At 42.4% G+C, this 19,941-nt stretch overlaps 1 protein-coding gene across 2 annotated transcripts in view; it reads left to right on the plus strand.

Moving 5' to 3' along the window:
* AFF3 (ALF transcription elongation factor 3) overlaps positions 1-19,941 on the plus strand; it is a 338,460-nt gene that overhangs the window by 192,661 nt on the left and 125,858 nt on the right. For both annotated transcript variants that reach the window (XM_063339571.1, XM_063339580.1), the window contains exons 5-7: positions 1,625-1,711; positions 7,192-7,228; positions 12,377-12,428. In XM_063339571.1, coding sequence (XP_063195641.1) covers positions 1,625-1,711; positions 7,192-7,228; positions 12,377-12,428 — 176 coding nt within the window. The remainder of the gene's footprint in view (positions 1-1,624; positions 1,712-7,191; positions 7,229-12,376; positions 12,429-19,941) is intronic.

A 19,941-nucleotide genomic window follows, 5' to 3' on the forward strand; every position in this document is an offset into this window, starting at 1 on the left:
GTATATCAAAAATTCCTATATACTGCTATTGCTGGCACTTACTGGATAAGGAAGTCATAAGATGAACAGTCTGCCTCAAAGAACTGAAAAGCTAAGCAATTCTGATCCCAAAACTGCAAACCAGATGATGCTCTGATTAGAGGCCCACACGTAGATTACAGAAGTATAATAAATCGTGTAACTTTTTAGCCTCAAATAAAATAAAAGAATGTAGTTTTTATTAGGAAATAAACTGTTTATCAAGAATGCTTTAAAGGTGACATTTATTACTAATAAACTGTGTTGAAAGAGCTGATCCTTTCATTGGCAGACGTGCTGGAGACTTTCCTCTATGGAAAAAATGCCCCAGCTCAGTCTGTGCCGGGTCAGGAAGCACTTCCATCAGCACTAACGAAGGATGGGCATGAGACTCACCCGCACCTTTTTTCAAACCAGAACATTGTCTTTTCTCTTTAAAGAGGAATGAGTCATGGAAATATAACTCCAGTATTATTTTGGGACTGATCGTGGATCTCAGCACGACTCCTTGGAATATCACTGAGAAACAATTCCACAGTCAGCTAATGGCATCAAAACCCAGCAAAGCATCTGCCAGGCAAACCCTTAATAGTGTCAGCGAGCCCCCTGCTTAGGCAGGATGTTATTTGCTTTTCAGCTCTTGAAACTTACGGGCTGACTCTTCAGGGTTGTCACGCTCCGCGTTACTTCTCATATTAATTCTGTTAAGTTACTGTGTACCAAATATTATGGCTGTTGGTGCTGAACATGTCAAAAAACATGTCCATCCTTTAACAGCCCGCACTAGAGAGGAATATAAAGCCTCTGTCTTAAAAAACTTCTCATCTGAAGTGTTTAATTTACACCTCCCCAAAAGCAACCTTGCTTTGGAGACCAACTCATTCGGCCTTGAATGAGAACAGTATTGAAGGTGTGTCCACCTGCTACCTGAAGCTGTGTCAAGGATGACTGCATACAAGTCTGGTCAAGCTACATGTGTCTCTTAGCTATTAAAAAAATGTCCTTCAAAACAACACAGGGAGGAGCCAAAGCTGGAGTGGGGCACACTTTGTTTAGGGCTTGCCACACGTCTGTGTCCTGCAAGGCACAAACACCTTGCAGTTAGCAAACTTATTCAACTCCTTTACAATGACAAAGGCAATTTGAGGAATTAACCATTAAGCAAGTGTTAAGCATTTATCATTCTGATCTTGTCTATGAAATCTATGTCGTGATTAGTGCATAGTGTGTACCCCATGACTTGATCACGAACTGAAATTTCTGGGGTTTTTTGTAAAAAAAGTTCTTCTGTTAGTCGCACCAGCCGGAATACACGGCATGATTAAAATGTGGTTGCAGGTTGTCAGAGAAATCAAACTTCTTGCACTTAAGATGCATTAACTATTCAAGAAAATGAAATGGTGCTTAAGTACTGCTCTCAAGAGTCTGTGATAAAAATCAATGTAGCTCATGTATTGTCTAGATTATATGTAAACTGGGCATTTCCTAGAAGCTGCAGTAACTTAAATATTCCACTACCCAGGCACTCTTGCTACTGATATACTATCACTGTCTCCTATTCCATTGACTTTCTAAACACAATTTGCTGTACGATATTGTTTTTCAGGAGATGACCCATTCATGGCCTCCACCACTGTCAGCTATTCACACACCAGGGAAGGCAGAACAAAGCAAGTTTCCCTTCCCAAACAAGGTAAGACATGCAACATCATGCCTCCGTCTCCTCAAAATATGTCCTGCATGAGCCCTGACTAAGCGTGTGAGGTCTCTGGCCTGAGGCTAATGCTGTGCTGATGACCTTCTTCATGTGTGTGGCAGTATCCTCTGCCTTTTCCTTGCTTACAGCCTCTGCAGGGCTACGTGGTCTTGTTTGTGTATCTCCTGGCAGCAGCATTGATGCTGCTGTGTAGGTCATGGGTTCCTCACCGCAAGGCAGAACGGCAGGTGTCCCTGGTGGTGTGTCCAGATGTGGTGCCTTCTGCGCGCACCTGCCGAGGCTCCTGACTGAAACCTCAGGGCATATACAGCTGCTGCGCGTCAAGAACCTCCCACTCGTATCCATTGCTCCTGCTTCCTTTGGCTTCGCTAGCCGAGATTTTTGTTGAAACAAGTGAGGTCTGAGGTGTGGAGTGGTTGGAAGCTGTGGAGTGGGCATATATCCCCTGCCACCAATCTGGCTTTCACGGGCAGCTTTTCTGGAGAGGCAGGTAGCCATGATGCCCAGAGGGGATGCAGAAGTATTTGCCAGGGAAGCATTTGGTCCCTGAAGGGACCAAGGCCACTGGTCCTGCTGATGGTCCCTTGAAACCAGCTCCACTATTCTGTGTGTATCCTCGGGAGGATGCACTGCAGCATGGTAAAGCTCATCAGCACGAGCTTGGGGGAAACACGTTATTTATACTTGCTAAGTCAGGAGGGAATGAAATCAGCTATCCTATGCAAAAACCAATAAAAATTTCATGTTGCATCACCATATACTGTTTATATGCCACAAGCATATTTCATGAAGTGTTCAAGCTTGAAAGATGGTATTAATGCTGTTTATAACTTTTCTCCAGTTAAAGCCAACTCCTCTGGTAACTTTTAAGTCCATTCTGCAAAATTATTATAACCACAAAGCCCAGAAACCTTCAAGATTTGCCTACAGTAAAACAGCTTCTCCGTGGATGAGAGCGTCATGATTTTGAAGTACCAGGGGTGTAAACCAGAACATCTCTGGCATGTTATGAAGGAAAAAGAAGGAAATAACTCACTGTCTATTTGCTCGTTGAAGGCAGGTGCAGATTGAAGACGGTAAGGTGGGCTAGAGGCTTGTTACGTTAGAGTAAGTCCGGTAGGAGAGAGATGGATCAGCAGCTTACAAGCAGGTGAAGCGCCCAGATACAAAATGACAAAAACAAAGTGGCGCTCGCAGCTCTGCGGTTTCTGCCATAATTATCAGCACGCGATGTGCTTGCGTGGCACACGTGCAGACGTGCATGGGCAAGGTATGCACCTGTCAGCGTATCTGTGAGGCCATCACGGATGCACTTCCTCACCACTAAATGTATTGTGATAAATACAGGAATAGGAGAACCACAGACCATAGGGCAAAGATCTGTGAATAATGGTTGATATTGACTTTCTCATCTTCTCTCTGCCTGTTCATCCATCTCTCTGGGAAATATTCTGATAGTTTGAGCTGCAGAGCCATTTCAGAGATCTACCATTCATTTTTAAAGAGCCTTTCCTAGGTGTTTTCCTTTTCTCTTACCAAAGTAGAATTTCCATTTTATTTAAGCTTAGGACGGACAAGATTCCATCTTCTAATATATGAGCATGCTTTTGTACATATAATAACATCACAACTGTATTGCGGTCTGGGTGGTCTACACGATCAGAAATTAGAATGCTTTGTGTGAGATGGGGAAGAAGTACCTAACAAAACTCATCAGACTCCTGGAAAAATTCCTGGCCATAGATCATGTTAATTTTAGACACCACCTCTTTTTTGAAATATTTTAAAATAATTAAAAGCTAATTCTGTGGCTTACTCTTAATCTGTACAGTCACAGACTTTAGAAGGCATCTGCTTTTCAAGCTCGAAAATGCAAAGAACAGTTTTGTAATTTTTCAAACATGTTTTTGAAACATTCATAAGCTAGCTACTGCTTTTCACAAAGTGTGGTCTAAAATCTTTATTGGATCTCATGAAGGATGTCTCCATAACTCTTAGGAAGCTTTCCCATAGGTAAGCTATGTAGCTGTCCCAAGTTGTTAAAACCTAAGGACTACACCAAACTGGTGTGGACCGCACAATATTCAGATAAATGGGCCTGTCAGTTAACTAGTGGCCAAGGCCAGCAAAGAGGCTAAAAGGCTAAATTCAGGGCATCAGCTTCATCTCTTAGTTCCAAGCGATGCACGGTGCTGTGAATTCATTTTCAGTCTTTATGGCAGCGTTGAGAGATCAGTTCAGTTCAGTTCATTTGCAATGACTCTTCCAGCCAGAGAAGCGAGTAGGCTGCAATTCCTTTTTAACAGAAGATAATTCCCAAGTGTAAGGATACTCATCCTGTTGGGAATGAAAAAAAGAGAAGCTTGTAGGACTCCTGCCCTGTTGCAAGGATGCAAATCATCCTTGCTTTTCTGTCTATAAAAACTGAGTGTCAGCATCATTAGTTCCCATACATGCCACACTGCTTTTAACCTGCAACTCAAGTAATTAGTGATCTGACAGCTTGAAACTTGAAATTTATTAATTAGGCTATTAAAGTTGCAAAGGCCACAGCAACTATAGCTAGACTTGTTGTGAAATCCGTCTAGTAATAAACGCTAATTAACTGAGGTTTATATATCACAAATATAAAAGAACTGTATATTTGAAACTGCGCGTTTGGATGTGTCCCTCTATATAACTATATGCTTGGTGGATGAATGTGCACCTGCTGTACCTGGATATGAAATCAGACCTCATTAACATGGGAAACATGCATTGATACACAAGAATCGAAGGAAAGTCCGGGTCAGGTTTGACACGTGCGGCACTGCCCAGTAGGTTTCCCAACACAGCGCTGCTGGGAGAGCACATTTAGGGAACTATCCTTTGTGTAATAGAGGGCATAAAGTTGCATTTCATCCTTAACTTTGAATTTTCTTTCTCTGTGGAATTAATTTGTACTCTTGAGTTTACTAGGAAGGGGCAATGACAGTCTCTTTATTTCTTGTTTTTCAAAGCTTAAGGATAATTGAATCAGCGTGTGATGTGACAGGCTGTGTGTGCTTTCCTTTCTCCTATCTCTGTCACACTTTGTTACGTACAAATGATCAGGCATTATTTGATTGTAATTTTATTAAAAACATCTTAATAAATAAACTTTAAATGAATAATTAAATTTGGTAAATAAGAGCTCACTTGATGCTTGTGCGAATGAGCTTTCATGTTCAGGCACTAATTCTCTACTCTTGAGCGGGAAAAAAAATGCTGTTAATTCTGCTGCCTGCTTTGCTCTCTTTCTTCATTTTTACTGTGATTTCATGTCTTGAAAGTTTGATCAGGTGTTTGATTTCTAGTTATGCGTATGTGATATTATGGGATCAGACATCATTTTCTTATTTGAGAATTAATCTATCCCCTCCAGGAGAACTGGTGTCTTGTCACAAAGCTATTGGGTGATTATTCTCAGCAGAAGCTAAGTTATCATAATGGTGTTGTTCTTAAGTGCTCAATTCATTTACTCTTTGCCTTCTTGTTGATTTTAACAAGCTGGAGCAAATGCACTAGAAAACAATCACCAGAAGTGAAGACTTCACCTTTGTTTTTTAAGTTACATAAAGTCATACTTTTTTCCTACCTGAGTGGGAGAATTCTCCATCTTGCTATGAGATTTTTATATTAGCCTTTAATATTAAGAATAATTCATTGAGAATCAAGACACTTATTTTAAAGAATTAAAGGCGTTAAAAGGAAAAGTGAAAATGTTATAGCTCACATGTTTTGCTGATGGCAAATTTGAGACTATGCAGAGCCAATGGCAGAGGTAGGATACTGTGCCAGGCAGTTAAAGGGGAGGGTGCATTCTTCCTGAGGTTGATGAAAATGCAAAAGAGTGAGCGAGATCCTTGTTTAGTAGTTTCAAACACTTTTACAAACCCGAGGGTATTTCCATCAAGATTATTATATTCCCCTAAACTTCTCTAGGTACATAAATTCACTATTCTGGAAACTGAACATGCTCTAATAACGTACTTTTATTAGCAGCCTGATTGGCTACTAGAATAGCGTTCAAATTCAAGTGTGTATGGCACTACATCACCACTGCAAGCTGATCTTGACTTCTTAAGATTATATTCAGACACCAGAAAAAAGCAGCCTTTAATATCCCTTCATCAAAAGCATTCACAAAAAGCTGAGGCAATTTGTCAAAAGTAGACAATTTCAAATTATTGAAATTGTTGTCATCGTGTGAAACACGGTAGGGTTTGCCCAAAAATTTGATGTCTCACATTTCAGGTGTGTAGGATGGCAGTGAATGGCAGACAAGTGTTATAGCATAAAAACTACAGATCAAAGCCATGCAGTCTGGAGACCCTTGACTCCAGAGCAAAATGGTGGAGGTTGAGGGGATTTGACTAGCCAAGCCCTTGAGACCCTACTGCCTGTGGTCCAGCCAACCTCCGTTTAGAGATGCCAAGAAACTCTTGAGGCCCTGAGCCCCTGATATGTCCTTCTGAGTGACTCAGCAGTAAGATCAGCTCCTCTGTGCCGGAGCATCTTTGAGCTCCCTGGGGACTTGCAATTCCTTTCTTGATGAGCTGTGCATTTGGCTCATCACTCAGCCTCTGTGGACCAGGGATCTGGTCCAGCACCCAGTTCCTCACCAAAAATGACCGTGTGTGTTAGTCATTGGGTGGGTGCCTGGCCTCTCCTAGCAGCTGCAGCTGCAGCATGTATGCAAGGTGGGATTCCTGTGCGTGTCTGGATTATTCAGAAGCGGAGTTACCTACAGGGTACCTTCCCTGCTGTCATCCGTAGTAAAGTGTTCTTTTTCTCCCTAATTAACATCTTTTTGTTATAGCTTATATTTGTATTTCCCTTCTATTTATAGGCTTCTTTTATATTTTTATAAATGCAAATAAATTCTGTGAGTAAAATATGTGAACACTTACACGTGAGGAAAGAATGGACTGATTTATTACACAGTATTCACAGATATTGCAGTTGTGATACAAGGTTGACCTTGTAATCTCAGGGACCCAGAACTGAAGTCTGTATTTCCATTCTCTGGTGCTGTCAATATCAACACATGAAAAGGAAAGGCCAGTTGTGCTACTACCTCAGGAATCCAACGGTCCATGAAACAATATTGGTCTTCCCTCTGTCTTCTCATCTAAACTTGTAGAAGATAATAGACGAGTTTTGGCTGATCAATAAATGAATAGTGAGCGGGAGAGTCGTAATAGCTATACAAGGAATTGCACCATTAAAGGGTTGTGAAATAAGTTTACAAGCCTTAGAATTAATGGATTTTCAAGGAAATATTGGATTTATTCTTGTAATTGAAAATTACTTTGAAACCGAATGAACAATTAACAGTGCTGTTTGTATGGTTAAGGTAATATTCAAGCAAGTATTGCAGCTAAAAATTGCCGTAAAAATAACACACCGTACCTTTTTTTCTATTATTACTGTAGGAGTCGCAACAGGGATCTACAGGACACAGCAATACAAGTAAGTACCAACTCATTTTCTGGCTGCATTGGGTGGAGGGGATGACAATGACGATGAAAAACAAGTGACTGATAGAGTAAGGAACCAGTAGCAGACTGGGAGTGCGCAGAGCCTCAGCAGGCAGCACTCAGCTATGGCCAAATGTGGAGAACTGAACTGAAGACTGACCGTCAAAATGTCAGCTCTTTTGGTGGACTGGGAAGAACAAAAAGGATTCATTTCATTATGGCCATTTCATTATGTAGAAGAGAAAGACTGAAAGGGCAAAGAAGTGGCTTTTTTGGAAAGCCAGAAAAGAGATGACCTAGTTGCACGTCCAGATCCAAACTGCCAGAAAATTCTGCGGGAAGACTTGTTATAATTTATTTTTCATTTTGTGGCTGTTGCACAGTAATAAACTACATGAATCCTGCCAAACTAACACCAGATAATGTCTCAAAGACCATATGGCCGTGGGTCTTCTTGGCTAGCAGCGTGGGCAGGGGAGCGATGTGCGCTTGTGTGGCTCCTGGTTGGGGCTTTTCAGTGGACTCTAATTTACAAATCATGGTTCAGATCAGCAGCACTTTAATTACATTTAGTTACGGTAAAAAAAACTTAGCAGCTGTATTGAAAGGAAAGATTGAATTGTTCTGCGAAACAAAATATTAATCCTCTCCCCTGACACCTCTGACTGTTGTTAGTGTTGTCTTGCATATTAAAAATACATGATCCTATCCTGCTCTCAATATAAAATCTTCTCAACCAAAAGGACTATTTTGCTAGCTTCCTGACCTGTCAGCCGGCACAGAGCCCTCTTTGCAAATTACAGGGCTGTGACTGAAGATGAAAAATGCCCTGAGCTGGTAGGTAGGGCTTTGACAGTGGCTGGTCACCCACCGCGTGAGGGAGAAGACATCCAGAGAGACAAGGCTGGGAGATGTAGGCTATTAAAACAGTGCGGCTCTTTGCTGGGGAAAGGTCGGCATGCGGAAGACAATGTTGTGAAGAAACATGCAGTGGTGTCACTTAATTGCTGGCATCGGTTTGATATTGCTGAGAGTACCAGCACTAAGGAAATAATAAAAGGCAAAAGGGATGAGGTTCTGTCAGAAAATAATGAATACAGTAATGAGAGAAGGAAGCGCAAAAGGCCCATAATAGAGAGGGCTATGCAAACACACGCGGAGTCACAAACACACCAGCTGAGCTGAGGGCTTCGCGATGACATCAGAGGCCACAGTGTTTGGCCAGCTTTGGTCATAGTTTCATTTTCAGTATTTCCTTCTTTCAACACTTGAATAAAATAGGTTGTTCTGCAGATCTAATGAAACCCGCTTCCCTGTGGATTAGGACATTAGTCCTGCCTCCTCACACCTTTCCTCTGCTCCTTACTCCAGTCATCTCCAATCTCAGTTTATTTCCAATTCTCCTATCTGCCCTTCCACACACAGTACCTCCAGCTTCTTCTTATCTCCTCATTCATCCTGCTTAGCAAAATCAGAATATATTTACAGCTGGGCTAGAGCTGCACTTGGTACTGCCTGTACCTGGCAACTAAACCAAAGAACAGCTGAACCCACGCAGAAACATTTTCTTCAGTGGTGGCAAAACTTAAGGTCACTGTCAGACACCCAGACACTTTTCCTAACATTGCACAGGAAATTTGACTACCTCTGAGACCTGTATCCGTGAGGATTCCTGTCGAGGTGCTGGGATAAGACATTGAATAAGACACAGTTAGAATGAGACATAGACCTTACCAGTCCCGTACGTCAAACTTAAAGGAAATTAATGAAAAAAAGGATTCAGGTGTGAGGAAATGCTAGCAAATGACTCTGTGGGGGAAAGGTGTCTAATGGTCTATGTGCTGTGTTATCCAAGTGCACATCTTCAGAGTCCCAATTAGTTGTTATTTCCCATTGCACCATGACTTCTTTGGAGTGGCTCTTGAGCCTGTTGCTTGCAATGGTTTTACTCCAGCTGCAAACATTGTCTTTCTCATGGATAACATTTGCATTTCTCTCATCCTTCACCCACGAGGAAATCAAAGCAAGTGTACAAGAACAGGCTGGATGGGGCTTTGAGCAGCCTGGTCTAGTGGTGGGTGTCCCTGCCCATGGCAGGGGGGGTGGAACTAGGTGACCTTTAAGGTCCCTTCCAACCTAAACCATTCTATGATGCTATGAAAAACCCATAATGCCTGAAGTTATACTGCTCTGTCACAATAAATATTATTTATCCCTGTTACCCAGAAGGGGAAACTTGGCTTGGTTAGGTTGAGTGATTCACCCAAATTACAACTCAGAGGAGAGAACTCCTTCTCTGGCCACCCACTATTCAATGGGTAAATCCTACAAAAGTTCATTTGTAATTTATTTTTAAATGGGAGAAATCTGGACACATCTTCTCTGATTGCATCTAACAAAATTAGGAAGGGAGTTGTGTGAGATGAGGTAGAAACGAGCAAAGAACTCCCAGCTCTGTGGCTAAGGATCTGAGGACCGGTGGATCCCACCATGTGTTTCTGGAGGCGTGTGTATGCATACACACTCCAACACACAGGCACACATGTCCACATCCATTTCAGGAGACATACACAGTGCTTAGCACCTGAAATAAAGTGTGCAAACAACAGTCCTATAGGCAGTTGTGTAGAATATTCTTTGTCAATTCCCAAAAGGCTAAGAAAAACAAAGGGCGATGCAAATTTGCCCATAAGAAGAAGCCAGAGCTAGAGAAGACTTAGCAGTTCGGCAAATGCCAGCCTCCCAAAATGGTTCCTGCATGCATTTGGCAGGTTACATGGAAAATGGAAAACAAATCTTAGTCTGGCCAAGAGCGAGTGTGAAAAAAGCAAGTTGTTCTGACAGGTAATTCCCTTTTACATGTGCTTATCCAAAAATCTTATCTGTACCATATCTGTGACATTCAACTATACTTAGTCTATACACATTTTTAAAATTTCTATGATTGAATCAAGTGAGAACAAAGTTGGTAAGAACTGATACAGCATTAATGGCCAGATTTTCTACTCTTATAGGCCGGACTGATGTGTTTCTACCATCTGTACAGGCTCCGTCCTCCCCTTCTGCACAGAAGTATGTTAAGTGACGATTAGCATAAAAGCAGCTGCAAATGCTTACTGTAGGGTAATTCATTAATACCCAGTTTTGCTAAATCACAGAGATTCCCTTTGCTGTCTCTTCACAGTACTTATGCTGTTTCCCTTGTTGCTGCATTAACATACATTGCTGAAAGTAGAACTGATGTGAACTCTGCTGGCAAAGCACTCAGGAATCCATATTCTCTCTCACACTCAAACAAAGCAGTGTTCATGGTAATAATTCATCACTTATAAAAAGCCTAAGTTACTAATAGAAAATCTTTGAATATATGCCAACTGTTACTGTTGGTTTCTTGTCCCACATTATCATAATGCAGATGAGCTCCAGGACTCAAGCACCCTAAGGCTGACAAACGTATACTGTAGCAACAGCTTTATAGCCAGCAAGTTCATCATCTGGATATACTTTCTGAGGTCTGTGGTAAAAGTGGAAAGTGAGCTAGAGATTATGGAGTGGATGTATTTCATCCTGTGTGGATGCCCCACCTAGTGCCTAAATTTTAGGTGCCTTTAGCTGTCTTCCTGCAGTAAATGCTTAGCTTCCCTAGAGGTCCACAGAGAGGCATCGGTGGTTTTGAAATCATTCAGAGCTTCCCCCGTCCTGTTTACTAAAATTTAGGGACCTAAGTTGGGTAGACACAAGCCCTTACAGAGGGGAGGATGAGATCTAAAAGCACCACAGCGAGGTGTTTGCAATACCCAGAACCTCCTCTAGACACCCACTTCCAGAAGGTCATTGTCTAGAGTAAGTCCTTCAGCTTGCTTCTGTACAGCAGTGGAAGGACCTTGGTAGCAAAAAATTCATGTCAAGTCAAGGAGCAGAAAATCAGACAACACTGAAACAGCCTGACCAAAATAAGCACTGCTAACCTTTTTTTCAGAAGGCACAGGTGGATTTTGGTTTAACGAAACTCATTAAAAGGTGACGGAGTAAAACACATCCATCAGTAAACCAGTCACACTCAACCTCTGCATTTCCTTGTCTGCTAAGCAACATAAACTCATGCGTAGACAGCTGTCAGCATCCAGCAACACACAAGAGGAGCAGCAGCTGCACAGTCGCTAGGTCCAGAATTCAAGTTCAAGGTGATGGAAGTGAAGTGGCAGACCCTGTACATCCATGGTAGAGCTAAACAAAAATCTTACACTGAAGTCCAGCTGTCTCAGATTAGTCAGAGAGCAATAATTACGGCAAACAACATCAGCCTTACTTTTTGGGGTGGAAGAAAGGAGGGAGAAGGACTTACCCTGACTTAGCAGAAGCAGCTGGGAGCCTGCTTCCCTGGTGTCTGCTATGTAACTAAGTTGTGTTGGGCAGATATATGATTTTGGACCCAAGAAGGGGATCATCACAAGTCAACGTGCTATGCCAGAACCCATGTGAGTCGTAAGGAAATGTGAAGAGGCATCCCTTGGGCCTCTGATACTTCTCAAGCATTTGGGTAGCTGACTTCTGGAGTTGAGTACCTCAGACAAAATATACAACATAGCAAAGAGAGCTTCCCCAGCTCCCACTTACAGAAGCTGAAGATAGGGTCCTTAACCTGTCAAAATGAATGCGAACCAAAACATCCATTGGCAGAATTGCATTCTAATCACTGCCTTACTAACTCCTGCTGATGCTGTTTTGCTTTGTATGAAATAATTACTGTTCCTGGAGCGGGTTTTTGGAGCATGTGCATGTTGGATGGGGTGCACTTTCAACAGCAGAGCTGTAGGGCCCTAGAGAAATCCTCTCCATCGCTCCAAGGTCTGCTATCCTTGGTAAAGCCTGTGTCCTTCAAGCAGCCTCTCTTGTGGGATTTCCTTGCCTGACGTTTCCAGAGTACACGTGTCAGTGACAAGAAAAGTCAAGTCGGGGTTGACTCCCCATTTGCAAATGGTCCAGCAGTGCCCCCGCAGCCCTGTGATTGCCTCGGCAGCGGTCTGCACATCTGGCAAGAGTGGTCAGTGTTAGCAATGAATAAAGGGTTGATGTGTCACATCTGAGCAGTTTCTGTATTGACCCATTTCTGATGCCGTTTTCTTCTTCTCTTTTAAAGGGAAAAGTGATGTAGAGCCAAAGAGTCCAGAGAAAAGCGCAACCCATACATCGTAAGTCACTTTTGCGTTTAAGATTGCAGAAGGCAGCTGTGTTTTTATCAGATTGGTTGGGCAAAATAGAATTTGTTTGTTTTCATTAGATAAAGCTCTTTCACTGATTCTTTTCTTAAAACTGCTTTTTAGATAATGACTAAACATTAATTATTCCTAGAACTTCTGCATGCTGCTAAGTCAGACATCTTTGCAAGTGAAATGGCTCTGTGTCACGCTGAATAGATATGAGATGGTATTTGTGGGTGTGCGAGGCTGGCCTTTACAACCTGACTTCAACATTACCTTAATGCTGCCGGAGTTTGTCACACTTGCTAAAAAACATCATGTCACATATGCCTTTGATGTACTGATGTAATTTTAAAAGACTGCAGTCTGCAGCTTCACCTCTGAATTACTTGAAATCCAATTACAGCTATCTCTGGTCTCTCACGATTTTGTTGATGTTTTTGAATTAACAAAAGAAGTCGAGAAATAGATAGGAACAGGCACTTGTAATATATCAGTGTTCACCTTCACTCTAGTGCAACAATAGAAGCTTTTACCATTTTTAACTCTAGTACACAAAGGACTGAATTGTTTTGCCAACATAAACCGGTCTATGAAACAGATGGGCTGCAAGTTAAAAAAAATAAATAAATAGCATCAGTCTCCCAAACTGAGCTAGATAAGTGAATTCCTTTAATAACTACCAGGCAGGAGCATTATGAATTTCTGCAAAACCATTCACCTTTTTAATCCCATTTGAGGGAGGGAAATTCTTGTAACAGTCAGTCATGTGAATTTTAGAGTGCATCTTGCCCATAATTTATGTTTTCTGATTCCTGTTATTTAAATTCAGAGCATTATATCATGTAAATCTCGCAAGGTGTCACCATTTGTTACAGGGCCAAAAGTAGTCACAGAAGGAGGTACAATAACAGTGATTTATTGTGGGATGCTTTGATTTCTGCTGCAAATACACATTAAAAATCTTCTGGAAATGAATCTAGAAAAAGCTTTGACGTGGTGTAAGAAATGGCTTGTCCTGCAGATTGTGTTGTGGAATGTAATTACAGTATGTGAGCATATTTAGCCAAACTTATTAAATGAATTAAGCATTAGCAGCCTTATGCCTTCTGATAGTATGATTGCTGGGAATGGTTAATAGAATGATTCTAATAATTATCATTTTTAAAAATAATATTGCAATAAAGACCAAAAGAAGAAGGGTTTTAATGCCATCTGGAGGTATTTTGGAGAAATGAACATATTTATTTTTGCTGATATTTAGCAATATGTAAAACATAAGCCATCCTCCAAAGTTTTTTTTTCTAGTTCGATGGTATTTTATTCCTGAGGAATGCTCTTTACTTTCCTTTCTTCTCCTTCATCAGTTTAAAACCCTGTAAGATCTCTGAACCCAGAGTATGGATTCAGAGATATACCCCAATATATTTATGGTTTTGATTTGAGACTGCATACCGTGTCATATAGCGTGCTGTATTAGATAGAGCAGGCTCCAGAATCTGGTTAGGTGTGAAAACTTCCTTGCCTAATAACAGATCTTCATACAATCTTCTGAAACTGTGCTGTCTACTAGATATAATATATTTATAATGCTTATCTTTAAATTGTAACTATATGCTAGGGCTACCCCACAGCAAATATTAGTTCCCAGACAATTTTTAGAAGTAGAAACGACTGGTTACCACTGATAAATGACTGTGTTCAAGAAGCAGAAGCCCTTCTAGTCAGATAAATTGTTTGTGTGAAAAAGGAAGCAGGAGAGAAAGGAGGAGATGGGAGGAAGGAAAACAGAAAGTGCTGTGCCAAAAGAGCAGAAAGAAAATGAGAGGGATACATCTTAAGAAGGAGGAGAAGGAACTGCAAACACCAAATTTTCAGAGAGAGATACAAAACTGAGAGCAGTGGAAGAGAAAACCAGAGGTCAAACACTGGAAACAAGAAAGAAGGGGGAGCAATGGGAGCAAAAACTATTAGTAAACTGTGTGTGTTCTTGAATAGGAGGCTGAATACCTGAGTGTCAGAGTGAAGTAAATTAACTCATATTGATATGTAGGTGCACACTGACGTCCCAGTTCTCTTTCTGCTACCTTCTGTTGGCCTTCGCCGGGTTTCTTTTCTTTTCTACCTTCTTCTAGGACAGACTTTTATCCACGGTTCTCTGGCAGTCATGAATACAGATGTTCCCTGTTCTTTTGGGGATGTAGGAGCTCTCACCTGTGCACAAGATGCACATTGGGAAGGACCTGCAGGACATGCCTAGACATGGATGGGTGAGCGCATGTGCCTGGGTCCATCTGCAGTAATGAACTTGTTCTTCCCCTGCATACATGGAGAAGACCACGACGTTGCACGGCTGACCCTGGCAGTGCCCAGGGTGTGCGAGGGAAGAGGTGTGCGAGGGGGCACGAACGCTGCCAGGGGTCCCTGTGGGTAAAAAAAGCCTGCACCCTCTTGCGAGGTGTCCCTCCTCTGAGAGTGTCGAAGGAGTCCAGTTGGCATCTCCTGGCAGGAGCGCTAAAAAGGAGCGACATTGATGTAGGAGAGGTGGCACGTTCGGGCCAGACTGTGGATTTGTTTCAGTGTGAATCAGTGTTCCCTTGTGAAAATGGAACAAACAGCAACAAAAAACCCCACAAAGCAAGTCATGTTGGCCTAGATAAAAATAACAGAAAAGACCGGGAGGAGCAAATTAATGTTTCTTTCTTGCAAATGTCTTTTTTATTTTCCTCAGGCATGTTACAAGCCACACACTCAAGCCAAGCTTATATGATTCAATGGCAGTTAATTCATCCTTGGTGCAGATTTACTACCTCCACCCAAACATTATTTATGCGGCTTCAAAGGACAGGTTGATTACCCTCCTGAATCAGGCAGTGAGGTGCCCGTGAACTGTGCATTTACATGAAGTCTCCCCTCAAGACATTCCTCCTGCCTTGTCCACCGGGCTCCAGAGCCTCAAACCCAGGTATCGTGTTGTGATCTGGAGCCCTGGGACCAAAGGTGCTACCCCTAACCTCCAAGAGTATAGATATCTAGAGGGCAGGACGCGTGGTGGTCTGTTTGGAAGGGTTTGGGTACGTAAGTGCATCATTCTGAATAGCATTATGCATAGGGGTTTTTTTCCTGTATGCATTTACTCCCTAGATAGACTCGGTATGACATAGCTCTCCACTGATAATAATATTAAACATTAAGAAACTGGTATGCATTAGATGACACACGTTAATTGATGCAACGTCCTAACGAGGCAGATAAATAAGGGCAGTTATTGCAATGCTAGAGATAACTGAGATGGATGTAGGAGAATGAGAATGATGGGAAAGCAGGGAGGAAGTCTGAGCAGAGCTGTATCCTTCTGCGCAATATTCCCGTGGCCTTCACCACCTCGGCAAGCACAGTAATCGCCTGAACTGGCACTGAAGAATTGCAATAAAAGGTGCAAACAATACAAAGGTGTTAAGCTGTCTTGAGTCCTCTGCAGTTGATTCATGTTCCTTGTAATTGAATGCTTTTAAAGCCACGAGAATTCTGGATTTGAAGGGGGTTTTTTTTGTTGTCGTACTCTTAATGTATATCGCACTCTGTGGGTCATCTGGTTACAGCTTTGCTGCGCATTTCTAAACTTTTAGGACTGTTCAGAAATATCCAGCAATGTTTTCTTCTTTTGGATTCCTGATGGAAGATTCAACTTTCAATGGTCAGAAAACTTTCACAGATTTTGTTAAAAACACCTAATTTTTATTAAAATCCTTCTTCCAGTTTTACCAATTATAGTTTGAAGGACTGTGTTAGGGAGTGGGGGAGGAATGGAGAAAGAGTGCTCTTTTGATTTTTAATAATTTCAGATACAGGATTTTAGTCTTTCTTTGGCAAAAACTAGATCCTTTCCATAAACCTTGGAACGTTGCACTTAAAACTTCTAATTTTATAAAACTTCTGTGCAAGGAAAAGTCATTCCAACCAGCGCACGTGTTTCATAGGACCTTGCAGTGCCAGCGAAACTCCTCCCTGAGCCGGGGGGTCTGAGGTCATCCATCCTCTCGCCTGCAAAATATGACAATGATGCAAAAATGGCACAAATATATACACAAAGCCCTCGGCAAGACTCCCGCTCTCGGGATGACTTTCGATGTACTGTCTGTTGTGATGTTCTTCAGTACCTTGGTGTTTGTAAATGATTTCCAGTTCAGACTACCCAAGGTTAATCATGCCTGACTGTGATTCACTGCTCTGCATTTACCTCGACATTTCTAGTGCACTTACTTAATGATATCAGGGCTAGCAACTAGATACCTCGGTGCTGTCTCTTTATTATCCCTCCCACAATTGTTTTCATGCTGAGCTGCTCCAGATTTTTCCCTCCCTTTTTACAAGGGAATTAACCAAGATTGAGGGAGGCTTTTATAATTTATGGCAGTTATGCAAGTTTTGTCCTTTGCTAATACTCCCTGAGAATCGCAGCCATCTCGGTGCGTGAGTTTGTTTGCTTTTGCCAGGCAGAAATAGATGTTGGCTCTGTTTCTTCCCTGCACCGGTCCCCAGCATCACTTGGAGAATAGTTTGCTCAGGGGGATCTTCATTAACAGTACTAAATTCAGCAGCTTCCAAACTGCCGGTTTGCAGAGATTAGTGCTACAGTCTCTCGCCCATCCAGCAGCTGCTCGTCATTCTCATCACCCTGATTCTCCTTGAGGAAGGAAATAGGAAACGGGTACTCAGAGCAATGTCAGTGTTGTTCTTGCCTGATGCGACCCGCGTCTATATTGGCGTGAGCGTCGCCTGTGGGTTTCTTGCCTTTTCTTCCTGTCTTCTGTCTTGCCCCTCGCATCTTCAGAGTGACTCACAGATACTTATTCAAGAGCCAAAACCTCCTGCTGGTTTCCACTTCCGCAGATGGGAAGACTGAGGCAGAGGGGTTACAAGGTGCCTCCAGAGAACAGAGAGTGCCATTCTCAAACACAGGAGATGAGCTTGAGCGAGTGCTGCCAAGGCACCGTCCCGCTCTTAAGTCCCCAGGGAGCTTGGCCTCTCACATCTGGCTGACGTGTGGTCTTGACCTTAAGTCTCTCAGGCAACAACTGCAACCTGATGGAGCAGCGCAGTTGGAAGAGGAGCCTCAATCCCACCTCACTTCACCGAAAGGCCGGGTGCAAGTTATTTAAAGTTAGCCTTGGCTTTCCCCCATCTAAAATAATAATTAGACCGCCATGAAGACTATCTCATTAATATTTGCTTCAAGTGTTGAAAAATGTAATGTTCTGTAAAAATGGCTAAGGATTACTCACCCAGAACAGTAGAGGAAATGAGCGGTAGTTTAAGTTTTTAAAGACAGACTTGGGTAGTAAGTGGTAAATGTCCTGAGGAGTGCCAGGGGTAGGGAGAAGGGGAGAGCGTGAGTTGCTGTCTCTCCCAGGTGCCCGCAGACTGGCTGACCACGGGCAGCCCCTGCCCCGTCACCACACCCCCATCCTCCCCCCAGAGTTTCAATCTTGGGACAGGGGTCACCCGGTTTAAACTAGCGGGATTTGTCTTTTGTCTTGCTGAACTGGAGAGAGGGATGGCAAATAGGGAGGGGGCAAAGCATGCAAGCTGCAGAGGTAAAAACCCCTCCAGTGGTACATCTTTGATATCTTTCTGTTTGTTTGCCAAAAGGACCATGATGGGTCAAGTCAATTGAACCAGAAAATAGCTAACAGATGGGTCTGGAGGACAAAGGAAAGGGTGAAAATCCATGCAACCGTTGAAGTCAGTTCCAACAAAAGGGCTGCCCAAACTTTTATGGGGTGTAATCCACTTTTAGCTCTCAGATTAAGGCACCAGGGCAACTTTCCAAACAGTCTTCCGTGGCTCAAGCTGTGGGCATTTTAGAAGGCAAGGACATCTGCAGCAGATGCATTGGCCAATGGTTTGGAGACAGCTCTTTTAGTAACTCCATGGGCTCTATTGAGGGCCATCATGAACATATCAACCTGTTCATGAGCCACAGATGACCCTCTTCTGCCCAGAAACACAGCTTCCAAGGGGTGGTAGACAATATGAAAAGATATCCTTTAAGTTAATTTTTGAGATGTATTGTTTCTGAAAACACCAGTGCATCGATGGCTTTTAACATGTGTCTGTGAGGTTTCTGAGAAAAGCCTTGCAGTCCATTCTAAAAAAAAAAAGGGGGGGGGGGGAAATGCCTTACTATGATGAATGAAGGCAGTGTTTTTCAGCGCGATGGAGGTCTTGAAGACTGTAGAAGTGAAAGTCTGGTGTTTATCCATGAACCAAGTTGCTGGCAGAAGAAGAAGGCTGGCTTCATTGCACTATTCCACCTGTTTACTTGAGCCTCGGCTCGCAGAGCTAACGCCGAACAGTGCCAGACTGTCACTCTGCTCAGCCAGTCCAAAAAGAACAGCTAAAATTTTAAAACGCACTCCTCAGCTCTCAAATTCCCATGAAAAAGTTCTTTTTTTCTGCCCTTTCCCCTGAAGAATTGCCCTCAGCCCATGTACAGAGCGTTTCTCTGTGTATTAAATATATAGATCATTAAAAAAATATAATTCCACTGTAACTGCCCGCTCGAAGAAACAAAGTGATTCCACCTGTAGGATGCATCAGAGCCACTGTGGTATTGTCACAACGCTGATGTGAACCTTGCCTGCCAATTCCTAACCTTTCCTGAGCACAGACTTTTTGGATTTGTGGTGTACAGTGCTGCTGACAGCTCACAAAAAGTATTGTAAGTTGATCCCAATAAATTTCTCTTCTTCAAATGCTATAAAGACATTTTCTTGGAAGATGCTTGCTCACACAGTTCTTGACTGAATGTGTCTTTGAGGCTTAGCAAAGTTAAGGTGGAAGAATGGACTGGTATTATTGGTGACTTTTTTTGCCATGTAAAAATTACAGATACATTGCAGTCGAAGATGATACAAGTGAAAAATCTTTTAAAACCATATAAAGTCATATAAAAAGACCTTAAAAACATGATGCCCATGAAAGCAGATGAGATGGGGTTTATTTGTTTGGTTTAGAAAGAAAACACCTGGAAGCCCAATCTGACCTTAATTGGAGCTGTGGTTTTCCTGGTTCAAAATTTAGCTTCTGTTGAGTTCCAGTCGGACAAAAAGAAGCTTTATCTGAGATGTCTACAGGAACAGGCGTAGATGGATGCTGAATAAAAACACCACTGAGGCCCAGGCAAGTTCTGTGATTGACTTACATGGGGTGAGATAGGGCCTTCGCTGTCTTATTTTTAAATGCTAGTCCTCTCTTTTACCAGATATAGCCAATAGCTTGAGATAGCCACCCATATTGCTGCAGGGCTCAGCACAGAGTTTTATTTATGAAGTCCGCTTGATCCAGACTCTCTTGTTGAGCACCTTCACCTTTACTATCTACCTGTACTCTGCATGCCAGAGAGAAAAATAATTAGCCACGGGAAGCTGCCCTCATTTTGATGCCACCCTTGGCTCCAAGCTGAGGGGAAACGTGGTTTAACGCAGGAGATGCCCTTGCT

This window comes from Chroicocephalus ridibundus, chromosome 1, assembly GCF_963924245.1.
Source record: "Chroicocephalus ridibundus chromosome 1, bChrRid1.1, whole genome shotgun sequence".
Lineage (NCBI taxonomy): Eukaryota > Metazoa > Chordata > Aves > Charadriiformes > Laridae > Chroicocephalus > Chroicocephalus ridibundus.